This window comes from Beta vulgaris, chromosome 7 (assembly GCF_026745355.1).
Source record: "Beta vulgaris subsp. vulgaris cultivar EL10 chromosome 7, EL10.2, whole genome shotgun sequence".
NCBI classification, from domain to species: Eukaryota; Viridiplantae; Streptophyta; class Magnoliopsida; order Caryophyllales; family Amaranthaceae; genus Beta; species Beta vulgaris.
In genome coordinates, this window is record NC_079208.1 from 40,536,944 (window position 1) to 40,550,998 (window position 14,055).

Genomic DNA, 14,055 nt, shown 5'->3' on the forward strand with positions numbered 1-14,055 from the left:
TCAATACCCAAATTAATCCACAAACTCATTCTGTTTTGCAAATAATCAACTTAATATTTTAGTGTCCTTAGAATTGAAACCAATAACAACACAGCAACAACAAATAATATCAACAGCAACAAAAAACAATAACAACGATAACAAAATAAAAGGGTTAGTACCTCTGCTCACAAGAGCAGCGAAGAACAGAGGGCAAAGGAGTTCTCAAAGCTTCGGTGACGCGACTGAGCACCGGGGAACGACTAAGCACCGACATGGAGGCGGAGGCGAGCTAGGACGAGGCTGTGAGGCACTGGCGAGGGTGCAGGTGGCGCGGGCTGGCGACGCGAGAGCACAACAGGGGAGGGAAAACATGAGCAGCAACAGACGAGAGAGAAGAGTGGCGTCAAGCCACGACAGCCCAGCAACAACAGCCACCAACAACACAACAACAATTTCGCGGCGGAACACAAACAACACCGCCGGAGTAATGGCGAAAACCGACAACGGCACTGTGGTGGCTCGCGAGCAGCATCATGGCGACGAAATACGAACACAGGAGATGGAGAATGAAAACAGGAGCGTCGCTTGTGGCGGCAATGCGAGACGAAGCTCCAGCGAGTTCCAGCGAGGGAGGGGCGGTGGAGAGAATCAGAGTTGAGAGAAAGATTGAGACAGGAGAAATGGGTTGGGGTTTGGAGTCTGTTTCACGAGAGAAAGAAAAGGCTAAGGGGTAGGATTTTGCTTTTCATTAAACCGACAAGGAGAGGGGGGGTGTTTGGGTTTTAAATAAACCGACGGATAATTATGAAAATGGGAATCGACTATAGTTGGGAACTTTCGACAAATATCACTTAAATGATTTAAACAACTAAAATACAAACACATAATATAAATAATTTCATAAAATTAAACAAATAAATATATTACAAATACAACAAAAATATATATCCATACTCCAACTCATATGCAATAAAAATTTTCGAAACATAATTAACTTAATAATTTAAATTAGCTTTTAAATAAACGCTCTTAAAACAGGGCTATTACAGTGGTGATTGGTGTGGTTGTCGGTGGTGAAGGTGATGATTGGTCTGGTGGTTGGAGATGAAGATTGGATTTAATTATGGAATCTTCTCTCTCATGCTTTTCCCCTAATACATCTCCTAAACGAAAATTACCAAATTCTCTTCAGGAATTCATGTCGAAGAAAATTATTGCACTTATATTGTTATGGGGGAAGTATAATTTTTTTTTGTAATTACATGGCCCCTCAGTCTAGTGTGAACAGAACATATTTTGCAGACATTTCGCTGCTAACAGAATGAAATTAGTCATGTTTTAAGATTTAATTCAAAGCGTGTAATTCATTTAGATACTATACATTAGATTTAGACATTCAAAAAGAAAAGTACATTAGATTAAGGTGGATGTCACTTCTAGTGAAAAGTTGGCTTAATAATGATTTTTGATCAAAACAAATGGCGCTTTCCGGCAAATTCCAGAATTGTAAACTCAAACTTATAGAATCCTATTCATCTCAGCAGTGGCGACAAAGGCAATAATGGCGTGACATGTTGGCGCATTCCTTTTATTTTATGTTTTTGCCAAGTCGTGAATCGCGATGTTTTCATTCAAAATTCCGAGAATATTGCTTTTTGAATAACAAATATATTTATATACGGCGGATCACCTCAAAAATTTCGCGTGTGGCCGGTCCATATATGAAGTCCAAATATAGAAACTTAACTATTAGCACAAATTTTTATATGCGGCCGGTCACATGGGAAGTTACAGGTGTGGTCGCACGCGCAACACATTGATAGCCCGTCAACTCATTTTCAAATGGCCTTATCTCACTCGTTTCTCATCGGAATCGAGATTTTGACCAGACGTTGGAAAGCTATCGAGCCAAATTTTTCATCTCCAACTTGAATTTTCCTAAATATTAAGTGTGCTGCGAGATATGACCTTTTGAAGTTGACCCTTAAGCACAAATACTTATAAACAAATGGAGTTACTCTTATGAACAGATGGAGTTACTCTTATGACCAAATGGAGTTACTTATATGAGTATGTGGTTACTTTTAACAATAAAAGGGTGTCTAACCCATTTTGCGGCTTTTTTTAGAGTATTTTGGAGTGTTTCTTGTTTACCCCTATTTCATGAGCTTAGCATTTAAAAAAAGTTGTTATTTGAAATTATCAATATAATACTTTCATGGTAGCTATTTTTTCATAAGTTGAGTAAGTACTTGCGACCTTCCTCTTCTTTTCACTCATTTCTTTTAAAACCTTCGTTTTCTTCATTGATGTAGAGAGAATCACCACTCAGTTTGGACACTAGTAAGGTTGTTTTTCCTTTTTTTTTCATTTACTTTTTTCATGCTCTTAATTACTTCTATAATAAAGTTTCACTATCTTCTTTTTTTTTACAGAGGAAAAATACAACCTAACGCTAATACAACCAAACAAAACAAACGGAAACTAAGGGAGTTTCATTTGCTCTTAAATACTCTATGAAACAAAAACAAACTATTACATATACAAACCAACTTAGACTTAGCTTGAGCGATGGTACGTGGAATAGGGTTATATGTCTTGAGGAAGAATACTTGATATGAGAGGAGACCTGTTAAAAGACGACACCCAGACGATTTTCAGAAGAAAAAATTGTCGTAACTCATCTAGTAGACCCCAATGTCTACTAGACACTAAATTCCAGGGTCCTTGAACATAAATATATTCTTGGATTCTACTCTGATTGAAGTAACAAAGAATTTACGTCACTTGGTGACTTCTGACCCTGCTTCGAGGGTGACCAAAGTTGAGTCTCGAGAGACTGAAACTCAAAATGCATGGAGGTCGAAACTTGCCCTAAATTAAATTAGAGGGCTTCCCACATGATACATTTTTTTAGTGTGATAACTTCGAAAGTCATCACATAAATATGGGGGAAATAATTCACCCAAACTACGGATCCTAAGAACCAACCTTGGAATCTCTAACCTAGAAGATCGAAGCACAACAGGATTAAAGTGACAAGCTCCTCTCATCTTACCCAATACTTGAACCCCTACAGCTACATAATTGGATCTGAATAAACCTAAACTAAAGCTTAAGAAAAATATAAACAAGGCAAACATAACAAACAAACAAACAAACACCCAAAACATAATAATACTACGCCGTCAACAACACCACACGACATTCAAAAACTGTATGAAACATGCACGTACCAACTATTGCTTCCTTAGCGAGCCAGACAAACATACACCAGCTAACACTAGTAGGGAACGGGGAAATGGGACACCAAACTCTAAAGCTCAAGACTAGAGCAGGGGAACGAGGTAATGGAACCTAAAAACATACTACTTCGAATTCAAACGGGGGGATCGGGGAAGGGGGGGCCTAAAACCTAAAACTTCAAACATAAAAAAACCGGGGTATGAGGAGGGAAACTAAACCTAAATACGGTGACAAACTAAAAAGACCAAGGAGGGAAATTGTCGGGCACGCGATGTATGAAGCTGCGACGAAAACCTAGATACCTTGTGGTGGGCAACATGACTGTGGGGAAGGGGATTACTCGACTATGGGGAAGGAGGAAGGGAAATCGACATGAGAGGGGGAAAGAGGACCTACGACCACTAATAAGGGAGGAGGAATAGGGATTGATAATAACAAACATGGGAGGAGGACGAAGCGGAGAAAGAAGACGCGGGGGAAGGGGACTAACTGGGACGCGATAGGGGAAGGGGAAGAGGCGGGGAAGGGAAACACAGAAGGTGGAGAAAACACAACAGGGGAGAGGGGAGGGGGGACGACGCGATGCAGGGACGACTCACACATGGACGAAACTAAGGGAAGGTGTGTAGGCTCGTCGGAGACCGGGTGAGCGTCGTGGCGCTTAAGCCGGCCACCAGCGAGCCTGCAGTGGGCGGCAGGAGCTGCGAGTGGTAGGGTTAGGGAAAGATTTTAGAGAGAGGCGAAAGAGAAGAGTATTAAGGTTTTGCTAGGGGTTACTCTCAACTATCTTCTTGTAGGAGACTTTTTGTACCTGTTCCGGTATGGGACAAGTTTTTAGGGTATGAACCGGGATGCCTTTAATCAATCAAGCCGGTTCCAGTTCCTGCAAGAAAGAACACGTAAACTAGCCTCGGGGGTTGATCCGAGAAACGCCCCTCCGATGCCTAAGTCAGTTATGGGAAAACCGGTAGGTCTCAAGTATAGATTCTTGGGATTCGTGAACGTACCTTATGACTCAGATCAATGGGGTATTTATAGGGAACCCGGATAGGCCCGTATACAGGTTGGGCCCTGTATTTACAGGGAATATTCCATGTATATTCCTTTAGGATATACTCTTATCTTGTATATAAAATCTATCTTCAGGCCCGTAGGCGCTGGTGAACGAAACTGGATCAGGCCTAGGCCCTTGGTAAAGGACCCGGAAATAGATGTTGGCTAAGCATCATAAATGAACTGGCATGACAAAATCAACAGCTCAGTAGTAAGCTTGTATGATCACAGCCATGTGCATCGGTCTAGTTAGACCGGTATGGAACTTAGTCAGTCCCCATACAACTAGCCCCCAAGCCGGTATGTCTAGCATAGACGGATCCTGCTTAGTAGGTTTTAAACCGACATGGGTGAAGAATATGAAACGTTTGGCCAAGAATTTGAACCGTCGCCTCGATACGCGCATCCATTGTCAGAGCTAATTAAGAGCAGTTGCTTCACAGCTGGGTGCCATTTGATAACACGTGGCATGATCAGGACGGGAAGACGAAGAGTCACTTGATCCCAGCCGTGATTTCTTCTATTAATACGCCTTGAGCGACCTGCGTTCTTCATTTCTCACATTCTCGCACTTGCTCTCATATCTATAACGGACTTTCTCTCTCTAAACTGCTCTTCTGCATTCTTGACGGTGGTGCTCGATCTCTCTTTCTAGCCTCACGCTATTTGCTGATACCGATCTACTTCCTTATTTCATTCTTACTTCCATGTATTTTTGTGAAATCTTTCCACATCTTTCATAACGTCTTATTTATAATGTCTTTCAATTCCAATTCTCAAAATATCTCTAGGAGTCCTTCCGTCATGACAGAAAGTGACATTAATTCTGATAGTAATTCTGTTAGCTCTGTAGAAGTTACCACTTCACCGGTAATTAACTCAGCCCTGGAACTTAGGACCAAAAGCCAACATGACTGTAATACTTCTAGTAGGCAAGACAATGAACCGGCAATACGAGCCTCTCCTTTGGGGATGGTAGTAAGGCAGGCAGAGGCCCTAGGAGTGAATATTTATGGACAGTATGGGACCATGCTAGGTTTAGCTGAACGCTCCCCTGAACTTTTACCTCCCGGTACTTTATCTGCCCCCAAACCGTCCTTTGAGATCGGGGAGGCTTCGAGTAGACCTGGACCCAAAGAAATACCGGTGTCTCCCGTGCATTCGGACCAGGTAGATAGCGTAGTCCGGTCCATGTCGGAGTCTGATGAGGAGTCAACCACCCTAGAGGCTGGGGAGGATTCTGACCGGGAGGACCCTGAAGAGATTATCCCGGAGGAGTCCGACGAATAGAGTCTGGGTGACCTTTATATGCCACCCCGTGAGCCCGACAGTGCTACAGTCGTGCAGATTGATGGGAGTTGGGCCGACATCTGCTGGGGAAACAAGTTTCTTACAAAAGGACCCAAGTACTTTGCCTTCCCGGAGGAGTATAAGTTAGTGCTTCCGGCAGAAGGGAGTTGTATAACCGATTGTCCTGCCGGTCATGTAGCTATCTATGCCCACATGCTGGACTTCGGACTGCGATTCCTCTTGGACCCATTTTTCGTCAAGGTTTTCCGGGCCTGGAACATTTGCCTAGCCCAGCTGACCCCTCTTGGATGGCGAAATTTAATGGCTTATGCCTGGGTAGTACGATACAAAGGCTTCCCGGAGACCTTGAACCTTTTCCGTAAATTGCACTGGATCAAGGAGGATAGTTCTGCCAAGGGAAAATGGACCGGGAGAAAGAGAAGGTCCCGGGTTGATGAAGCTGACGGTCGGGGGGCTGGATGTCCCTATATACAAAGGCCGGCAAGCTGACAGTGTATCCCAAGCCTACCTCCCTTAAACACTGGAGAGAGAGGTTCTTTTGGGTGCGGGTTCCTGACAGCTTTCCCCTGCGCCGGCAATGGACGAAGCCGCGTTATCGGATGGAACACATCCCCGATCGAGGCTTGACACGTCGGGAGAGGGAGGCCTTTGACTTCTTTGCCTCTTCCTCTATACTGGCTTTGAGGGGAAAGAAGCAGATATCAGTGCCCAAACACTGGCTGCCCCACGCCTCTTATGTTTTTAGTAACCTTGCCTTGCCGGCCTTAGATTTTTGCTGTACCGACCCTTATGGTGGGTTCCTACATGCTTGTATTTGCTGTTTGTTTATTTTGTTTTTCCTTGAATTTTGCTAACTATGATATCCTACTTTGTTGTTTGTTTTCAGGCCGGGACTTTCTGGTTCACGAAGCACTTCACGTCGATCATAAATACAGACCAATAAGTAACATGCCTCCCAAGCCAGCCCGCCGTTTTACTCCCATCCTGGCACCAACTGGTGGTCGAGGAACCGACAGGGGTTCCAGTCCTGATGAGGACGACAGGGACTCCATGCCCTTGGTCCAATGCGGCCGGTAAAGGAGCAGCCGGCTGCTAAGAAGGTGGCTACCAAAGTTGCCCCCGTCACCTCAACTGTTCCTGAGTCTACCGCTCTTATCTCTGGCCGGGTCGCCACGGTCGGCAGCTCTTCTCTGCGGCCCAAAATATATAAGCAGCTCACCCTGCCGGAAATGGTACCGGGGTTGGAGCCATTTTCTAAGCCCAGGATAGTTGGCTACTTGGAGCGATCCTGGCTCGAGCTGCCGGAGGTGCTGAAGATGCGCTGGTCCCGCTCTCCGGTAAAGGATGGTGAAAAGTTTGAGCCTAAGCTCAATGTTTTGGACGACGAGTCCCTGCTGCTCGATCATCCACTAGAGGGCGGGAACCTAGGCTATCGTATCTTGAAAGTTATGCAGCTGAAGTACGACATGCCGATGGACGAAGTCTACGCGCTTGCCGCGACGCATGCGCATAACCTTTCCCTGGTAAGCTCTTGCCTTTTATTTGTCAAGTGTGTTGCCTGTGTTTTCCAATATTAATCGCCTGTTCTATGCTCCCTGTAGTTAGCTCAATCCGGCAAGGAACTTTGTGATCTCTACCGGTACTTCCAGACCTCTTACTTTCAGGATGTCCGGGATCACGGAGAGCTGAAGGGAAAGATGGTCGTCAAGGAGCAGGAGCTACTAGCGGCCCAGACTGAAATGAATGTCGCCCTGGCTGCGGAGAAGAAGGCGGATGAGGCTCTTACCAAGGCTATCCAGGATCATTCCCTTGTTTTGTCCAACAAGGATCAAGAGATTCGTCTTCTCCGGGATCAGATCGCTAAGGCCAAGACCCTGGAACGCGAGGCTGTGACAGAGTATCAGAAGTCCATGGACTTCGTGTCTCGCCTCCTCAACCGATATATGGTGGTTGGTCAGCCGCCATGAGCTGTGTCCGCCATAACTTCCCGGACTTTGATTGGTCCCAAATCGAAGCGGCTCATCTACGCGGCGACTTTGAAAATCCGGTTGAGGGCGAGATTCTGGATACTGGCGTTACTGAGGCCGACATCGCCAATGCTGATCCCCGGGCCGAGTTCGCAGAGGATCAGGGGACCGTCAACACTGTTGCTACTACTGAAGGGCAAGCAGTTGCCAAACCTTCTGCCGGCGGTGATAAGCCGAAGGAGCCGGTTGTAGTTGTTGATGGTTCTGAGGAAGAAGAGCGCGTCAAGTAGAGTGTTTACCTTCTTCCTTGTCCTCTTATAAACCCGGTCGTCTGTGGCCGGTAGTCTTCTTCTACAGTTTGGTCGCCTGTGGCTGACTGTTTAGTTTTAGGGCTGTAAACCTCTTTATTTTAATGAAGAATACTTTTTGCTCAACTTTGATGTCGTCTAGTTGTTTATACTTCGCATTTTATTAAGTCAACTTAGCTAATTAATTAAGGTCTTTAACGAAATTATGAATATTGCTATTCTAATACCCGGCAGATCCATAAGGGTCGTTGACCGGTATTGCGTTTTAATTAATCCAGCAGATCCGATAAGGTCGTGGAATAATGTGCAACGCCTTTGAATCTTATCTGGCAGATCCACGAAGGTCATTGACCGGTTTAGCTTATGGATTAATTCAGCAGATCCACTAAGATCATTGACTGATTAATCCATACCATCGATTTATTTTATCCGGCAGATCCACGAAGGTCATTGACCGGTTCTGCACTTTAACCTATTCAGCAGATCCACTAAGGTCATTGACTGAATGATTAATAATGCTGTTTTGAATTCGCCCGGCAGATCCACGAAGGTCATTGACCGGTTCGGCACTTTAGCCTATTCAGCAGATTCACTAAGGTCATTGACTGAATGATTAATAATGCTGTTTTAAATTCGCCCGGCAGATCCACGAAGGTCATTGACCGGTAGGTTTAGGTAGTTAAAGAATTGTACGCAGAAGATGCTCATTTTATTAAAATAAAACGGCTCTTCCCGGCTGCGCCGGGTTTATGGCCTACAATGGTAAAAAATAAGAATGCTAGGAAAGATTAAATCTTACTGGCAATAATGCCTGTTTACTACACATAGTATCTTTTGAGGACACTAGCGTTCCAACTATTTTTCAGCAGGTTGCCCGACATGTCCTCCAACCGGTAAGATCCGGGCACGATTTCTTCCTTGACCAAGTATGGACCTTCCCAATTAGTTGTTAGCTTTCCGTCCACGTGGGCTTTCCCGGTTGCTGTTGTGCGCCTGAGTACGAAGTCTCCTTTGAAAATCGGCCGGCTCCGTACCCGCTTGGTGTAGGCCTTGCTTATCCTGTCCTTGTATGCTGCAGACTTTAGTTTTGCCGCCAGCCTGACTTCTGGTAGAAGATCTAGGTCTTCTTTGTGTAGTTGTCCATTCAGCTCTGGCTCGTAGTTTAAGATTCGCCAATTAGGCAGTCCCACTTCTACTGGCAGCACTGCTTCTGTTCTAAAAGCTATCCGGAACGGAGTCTCGTCGGTGGCTTCCTTTTCTGTGGTCCTATTGGACCATAGCACGGCCGGGACCATGTCGGCCCATGCTCCCTTCAGCTCGTCCAACCTCTTTTTTAGTGCATTGAGGATCTGCTTGTTGGCGACTTCTGCTTGTCCGTTGCTTTGGGGATGGCAAACCGACGAATAAGCGGACTTGATGTTGTATGGCCGCAGGAAGTCTCGTATGGGACCACAATCAAACTGGACACCATGATCCATCACTATTCCCATAGGAATCCCGAACCTGGTGATGATGTTTTGCTAGATGAATTTTTTCACCTGGTTGGTCGTTATCTTCGCAGTCGGTTCCGCCTCAATCCATTTCGTAAAGTAGTCAATACCCACAATTAGGAACTTCCTTCCTCCAAATGCCGGTGTGAAAGGCTCTATTATATCCATCCCCCACTGAGCAGGTATTGGGTTTAGGATTGGCTGAAGATCATTTGCCGGCTGGTTTATCACCGGTGCAAACCGCGCGCGCTGGCATTTATCATACTTTTTGACGTATGCCTGGGCACCTGCCAACATACTTGGCCAGTAGAAGCCTGCTCTTAAAGCTTTTAGTGCCAGCGCCTTCCCACCGATATGATTCCCGCAGATTCCTTCATGATATTAATATGTCACTTACAAGGATAGTTTGCAAAGCTGAATTAGTACAAGAATCTATGACAAACGGAGAGTCAAGCAGATGGCCAACATTGACCACCCAGTCTGCGGCTTGATTTGCCTCACGATAAATATGTTGGATAGTCCAAGAGGGGAATGAGCAGAGAAGAGCTCGAATGTCGTGAATGAGGTGAGCAATCTGCCATGGGATGGAGCAATTGTCTAGAACGGAGTTGATAACCAGAAGATTATAGCCTTCAATATGAAAGTAAGAGTTTAATCATCAATACACTATGACTTTGTTTACCTAACTTCTATTGGATGCACACAAATGAATGTATACTGGGTTTATAAGAATTTTTTAGAATATATTAATATACATGCAGTTGCCAGGTTGCCACAGAAAAGAAGAGAAGAGGAAGGAGGACACCGTGCACGTGGTGTCCACAGCAATTAGGAGTTGTTTTTGGAAACTGTTGGGTTTTATACACTTGTGACTTGTGAAATTTCACGAAAGCTGTTATAAGTGCATGCCAACCCAACTATGAGTTAGCTTCTGAGTTCTCACTTCTGAGTGCTGCTTCAAAACTAATTAAAGGCCATTCTTTCAAGAAAATACAAGGTTTCATTTTCTCTATCCTCCATAGTATTTTCTTATTTTGTTGAGTTCTTCTGCAAAATTTTGTCTTTCACCTAATTTGGGTTCTTTCAGTTATCAAACCAAGTATTATTGCTATAAAGTTTTGTGATTTTTAACACTCGGTTAATTAATTAGAGAGTTGTCATTACATAATGCATGTTTGTGTCCTGCCCACGAATTAATTGATGAATAAACTCAATTAAAATAGTTTTTTCTATTGCCAGAAGAGAAGTTTTCTGCATGATTATAAGGTGGGTATTGTCCAAATTAGTCTATGACACCCATAAAATATGGTTATTGCTATAAACTAATTGTTCATTAGTTTTAGTTTAGATAAAGTAGATGTACTTGATTGTTGGTTAAAAGTTAAAACTATGGCTTATGAGTGAAGAAAGATTGAAGATAACTCATGGATATCTGGGTTTTTAGTTGTGAGTTTTGGTTATGTTGTAGATTGGGGAGAAGAGGTGAGTGGAATATTGAAAACACTTTAGGTCTTTCCACAACGAACCCGGAAAGATGTAGTTATGTAATTTTATAGAGAAGGATTTGATTGGTAGAAAGATGTAAGGTTCTTGAAAGAGTGGTAGAATCTTGGTCGACATGGTTTGAACTTCGAATTAGTTTGAATGCGACCTCCATGTAATTTACTCCTTCCGTCTCAAAATATAGTTCATATTTCCCTCTGTCCTAAAATATACTTCCTTCGTTTCTTTTAGTTGCAACGGTTTGACTTTTACACTATTCACCAACTCTACTTAGTTTATGTTTGGTGATTTATAGTTAAGGAAAAACATATTCATGTGGGATCTTGTTAGATACGTTTGAATGTATATTTTTTTCGAATATATACTTTTTATAATTTTTATCTATCGGTAATTAAACTTATTGATGGTTGAAATTATGCATTCGCAAGCGTGAAAGTTCAACTTTTGCAAGTAAAAAGAAACAGAGGAAGTAGTTCTCATTTCCATTTTGGGTGTCTTAAAATATAGTTCTCATTTCCATTTTGAATGTTCCAAAATATAGTTTCCATGTCCATATTTAGTTCCACATTTTTCCATAATTTGTCTAGAAAAATCGTGTTCCATCATTTATTTGCTTCTTGAATTTTGTTTTTTCCTTTGTTTATTTAACCAAAATGTTACAATTAATGCTCTTTCACCAATTGTTCTCCATTCTCTCTCCTAAAATCATCTTTTTCCATACAACAATTATTTAAATTAACAAAAAATCTTACTAACCCTCTTAGATTCTACTTGCATAAATTACCGTGAAAAAAGAGAAATTAAAACTATATTTTGGGACGGAGGGAGTATAATATACTTGCAGTGTCTCTCAATTAATACAACACTTCAACTCTTACACTTACCAACGCAAAAACTTTGAAGATTGATGTTTCTAATCTTTAAATTCATTTAAAGATATTGAAAGTTGATGTTTTGAAAATATACTTTTGAGACTTTTCCTACAAGATTGAATAATAAACATGGTCAAAGTGTAAAAGTCAAAGTGTTGCATTTATTTGGAATCGCGAGTATAATGCTTTAGGTCCACTTTAATTTCTTAATAACTACTCCTTTCGCTTCCGTTTCAAATTATAAGGCATGTAAATCACTTTATGCATATTAAAAATTTAATTAGTTTTAGTTAGATTTGCATAGGTAATAAGAATTGATATTAAATATTGTATTGATAATAGAAAATAACTTATAATCTTATCTTGATAGTATAATGTTGCATTTAATTTTACATTGGTAATGTACAATGTCTTATATTTTGAAACAAATTTTTTTTTGGCTAAAATGCCTTATAATTTGAAACAGAAGGAGTAGTTAGAAGTGGTTATGACAACTTAATATAGAACTCGGATGACCATTTTGAATCTATCAAAATGCAATAAGCTCATTTTTTTACTTTGTAGGAGAAAGGTTGAATCAATATGTATGGATCAACTACCTTTTAGAGTACTTTCTATATATGCAAACCAACCTCAATAGTACTACTATGGATACCCTTCTTGGAGAGTAAGGGGAATTATTGTCCTATTTGGTGGCCCGGATCGTTGGTATATTCATATTTAACTGAAATTGGCCGCTCCGTTGAAGAATCTTAATCTCTCGTGGCTTAAACATAGATCCTCTTTAAGTTTGATGATTAGCCATGGACAATTGTTCCTTTTAGTAAAACTCAATGCAAAAGGATCTTTTGGTTGTTATAGAGTTTTTTATATCGAACAAGAGAGTGCTTATGTATTATCAATCATCTATTAAATCATTACCTCATTCTTTCTTATGTTTGGAATACTGTCACCTAATTCACGGCATGACAATAGGTACAAACCTACAGAAACCCAATTCTTTGCCTAGTTTGGTAAACTAGCCTGAAAATATACATACCACTTGAATGTTCCAATTTGCCTTTTTCAGATTGCAGTTTGTGGAGGGTCTTGCGAGTAGCGAGTAGTGAGTTATGTAACACTGGTTTGGAAATAATTCATTCTTTCTTCGTACTTCTTAAGTCCTTGGGATGAAAGTTTGTATGTTTTGTTGATGACGCAGATATGAAAAATACGTTGTTGTCAAGCTTAGCTTCTAGTTGAATTGAAGAATCATTTTTACCAAAGTTCCATCACTTGAGTGACAAGAACATGCTCAAATTTCCAGATCACCAGGTTGCTGGCCACAAAGCCCTCAGGGGACAATTAGGGCCACAGATAGATGAATCAGGCCGCTTTTATAAGCCTCTCCAGGAGGACGAACGAGGCTCTAGAGAGGCTGCTTTCTATGAGACTCTCTATTCGAACCCGAAAATCATGAAGCAAATGCTCCGCTTCTTCCCTGCATTTTATGGTACTGAATTTATTAAGGCATCTGATGGATCTGGACTACACCCTCATCTTGTTTTGCAAGATGCTGTCTCAGATTATGTAAAACCATGCATCATGGACATCAAGATCGGGTCAAGAACATGGTATCCTCAAGCATCCGAGGACTATGTCTCAAAGTGCCTCCGGAAAGATAGAGGAAGTACAAGTGTTACTTTGGGTTTCAGGATATCTGGCCTACAGATCTACCAAGGTGAAGAATCTGGTTATTGGAAACCAGACAGGAAACACATTAAAAAGTTTACAGTAGATGATGTCAGATCAATTTTGAGGAAGTTCGTTTCTTCGAATCAGTCAGGCAACTCAGATTATGATCCTGATTGTGCGCTAGCTTATGGTGTTTATGGTGGTTCATCTGGAATTTCCTCACAATTGAAGGAACTAAAGTCATGGTTTGAGTATCAAAAAGATTTTCACTTCTATTCTTGCTCAATCCTCTTAATTTATGATGGTGAGTCGGAAACGAAAGGTGGAAATCCTCAGTCTAGCATTAAGCTTATTGATTTTGCTCATGTTTTTGAAGGCAATGGTGTTATTGATCATAACTTCTTGGGTGGTCTTTGCTCTTTAATCAGTCTTATTTCAGAGATACCAGCACCACAGTCCACTAAACCGAAATGGTAACCAAAATGGTATCGTGGCTCAGCTGCCTAAAGGTATTTGGGTTTTCTCATGCTGTTCTGACTTTTATTGAAAATTTACTTGTAGTTTACATTTGTAGTGTTGAACGATCAAGTTGATAAATTTCAGAAAACTTACAGCTTGATGGGAATAAAACCTATTGTCATTTTTGCTC

At 41.9% G+C, this 14,055-nt stretch overlaps 1 protein-coding gene across 2 annotated transcripts; it reads left to right on the plus strand.

Moving 5' to 3' along the window:
• The first annotated feature begins 10,235 nt into the window (after positions 1 to 10,235).
• LOC104899432 (inositol polyphosphate multikinase beta) lies at positions 10,236 to 14,055 on the plus strand. Of its 2 annotated transcripts, XM_048648653.2 has the most exons (3): positions 10,236 to 10,354; positions 12,802 to 12,837; positions 12,934 to 14,055. In XM_048648653.2, the coding sequence occupies exon 3, from the start codon at positions 13,023 to 13,025 to the stop codon at positions 13,881 to 13,883; it is 861 nt and encodes a 286-aa protein (XP_048504610.1). In that variant the 5' UTR covers positions 10,236 to 10,354; positions 12,802 to 12,837; positions 12,934 to 13,022; the 3' UTR covers positions 13,884 to 14,055. The 2 variants fall into 2 exon arrangements, with proteins under 2 accessions (XP_048504610.1, XP_010684930.2); XM_010686628.4 differs by lacking the exon at positions 12,802 to 12,837 and having other exon boundaries at positions 10,250 to 10,354.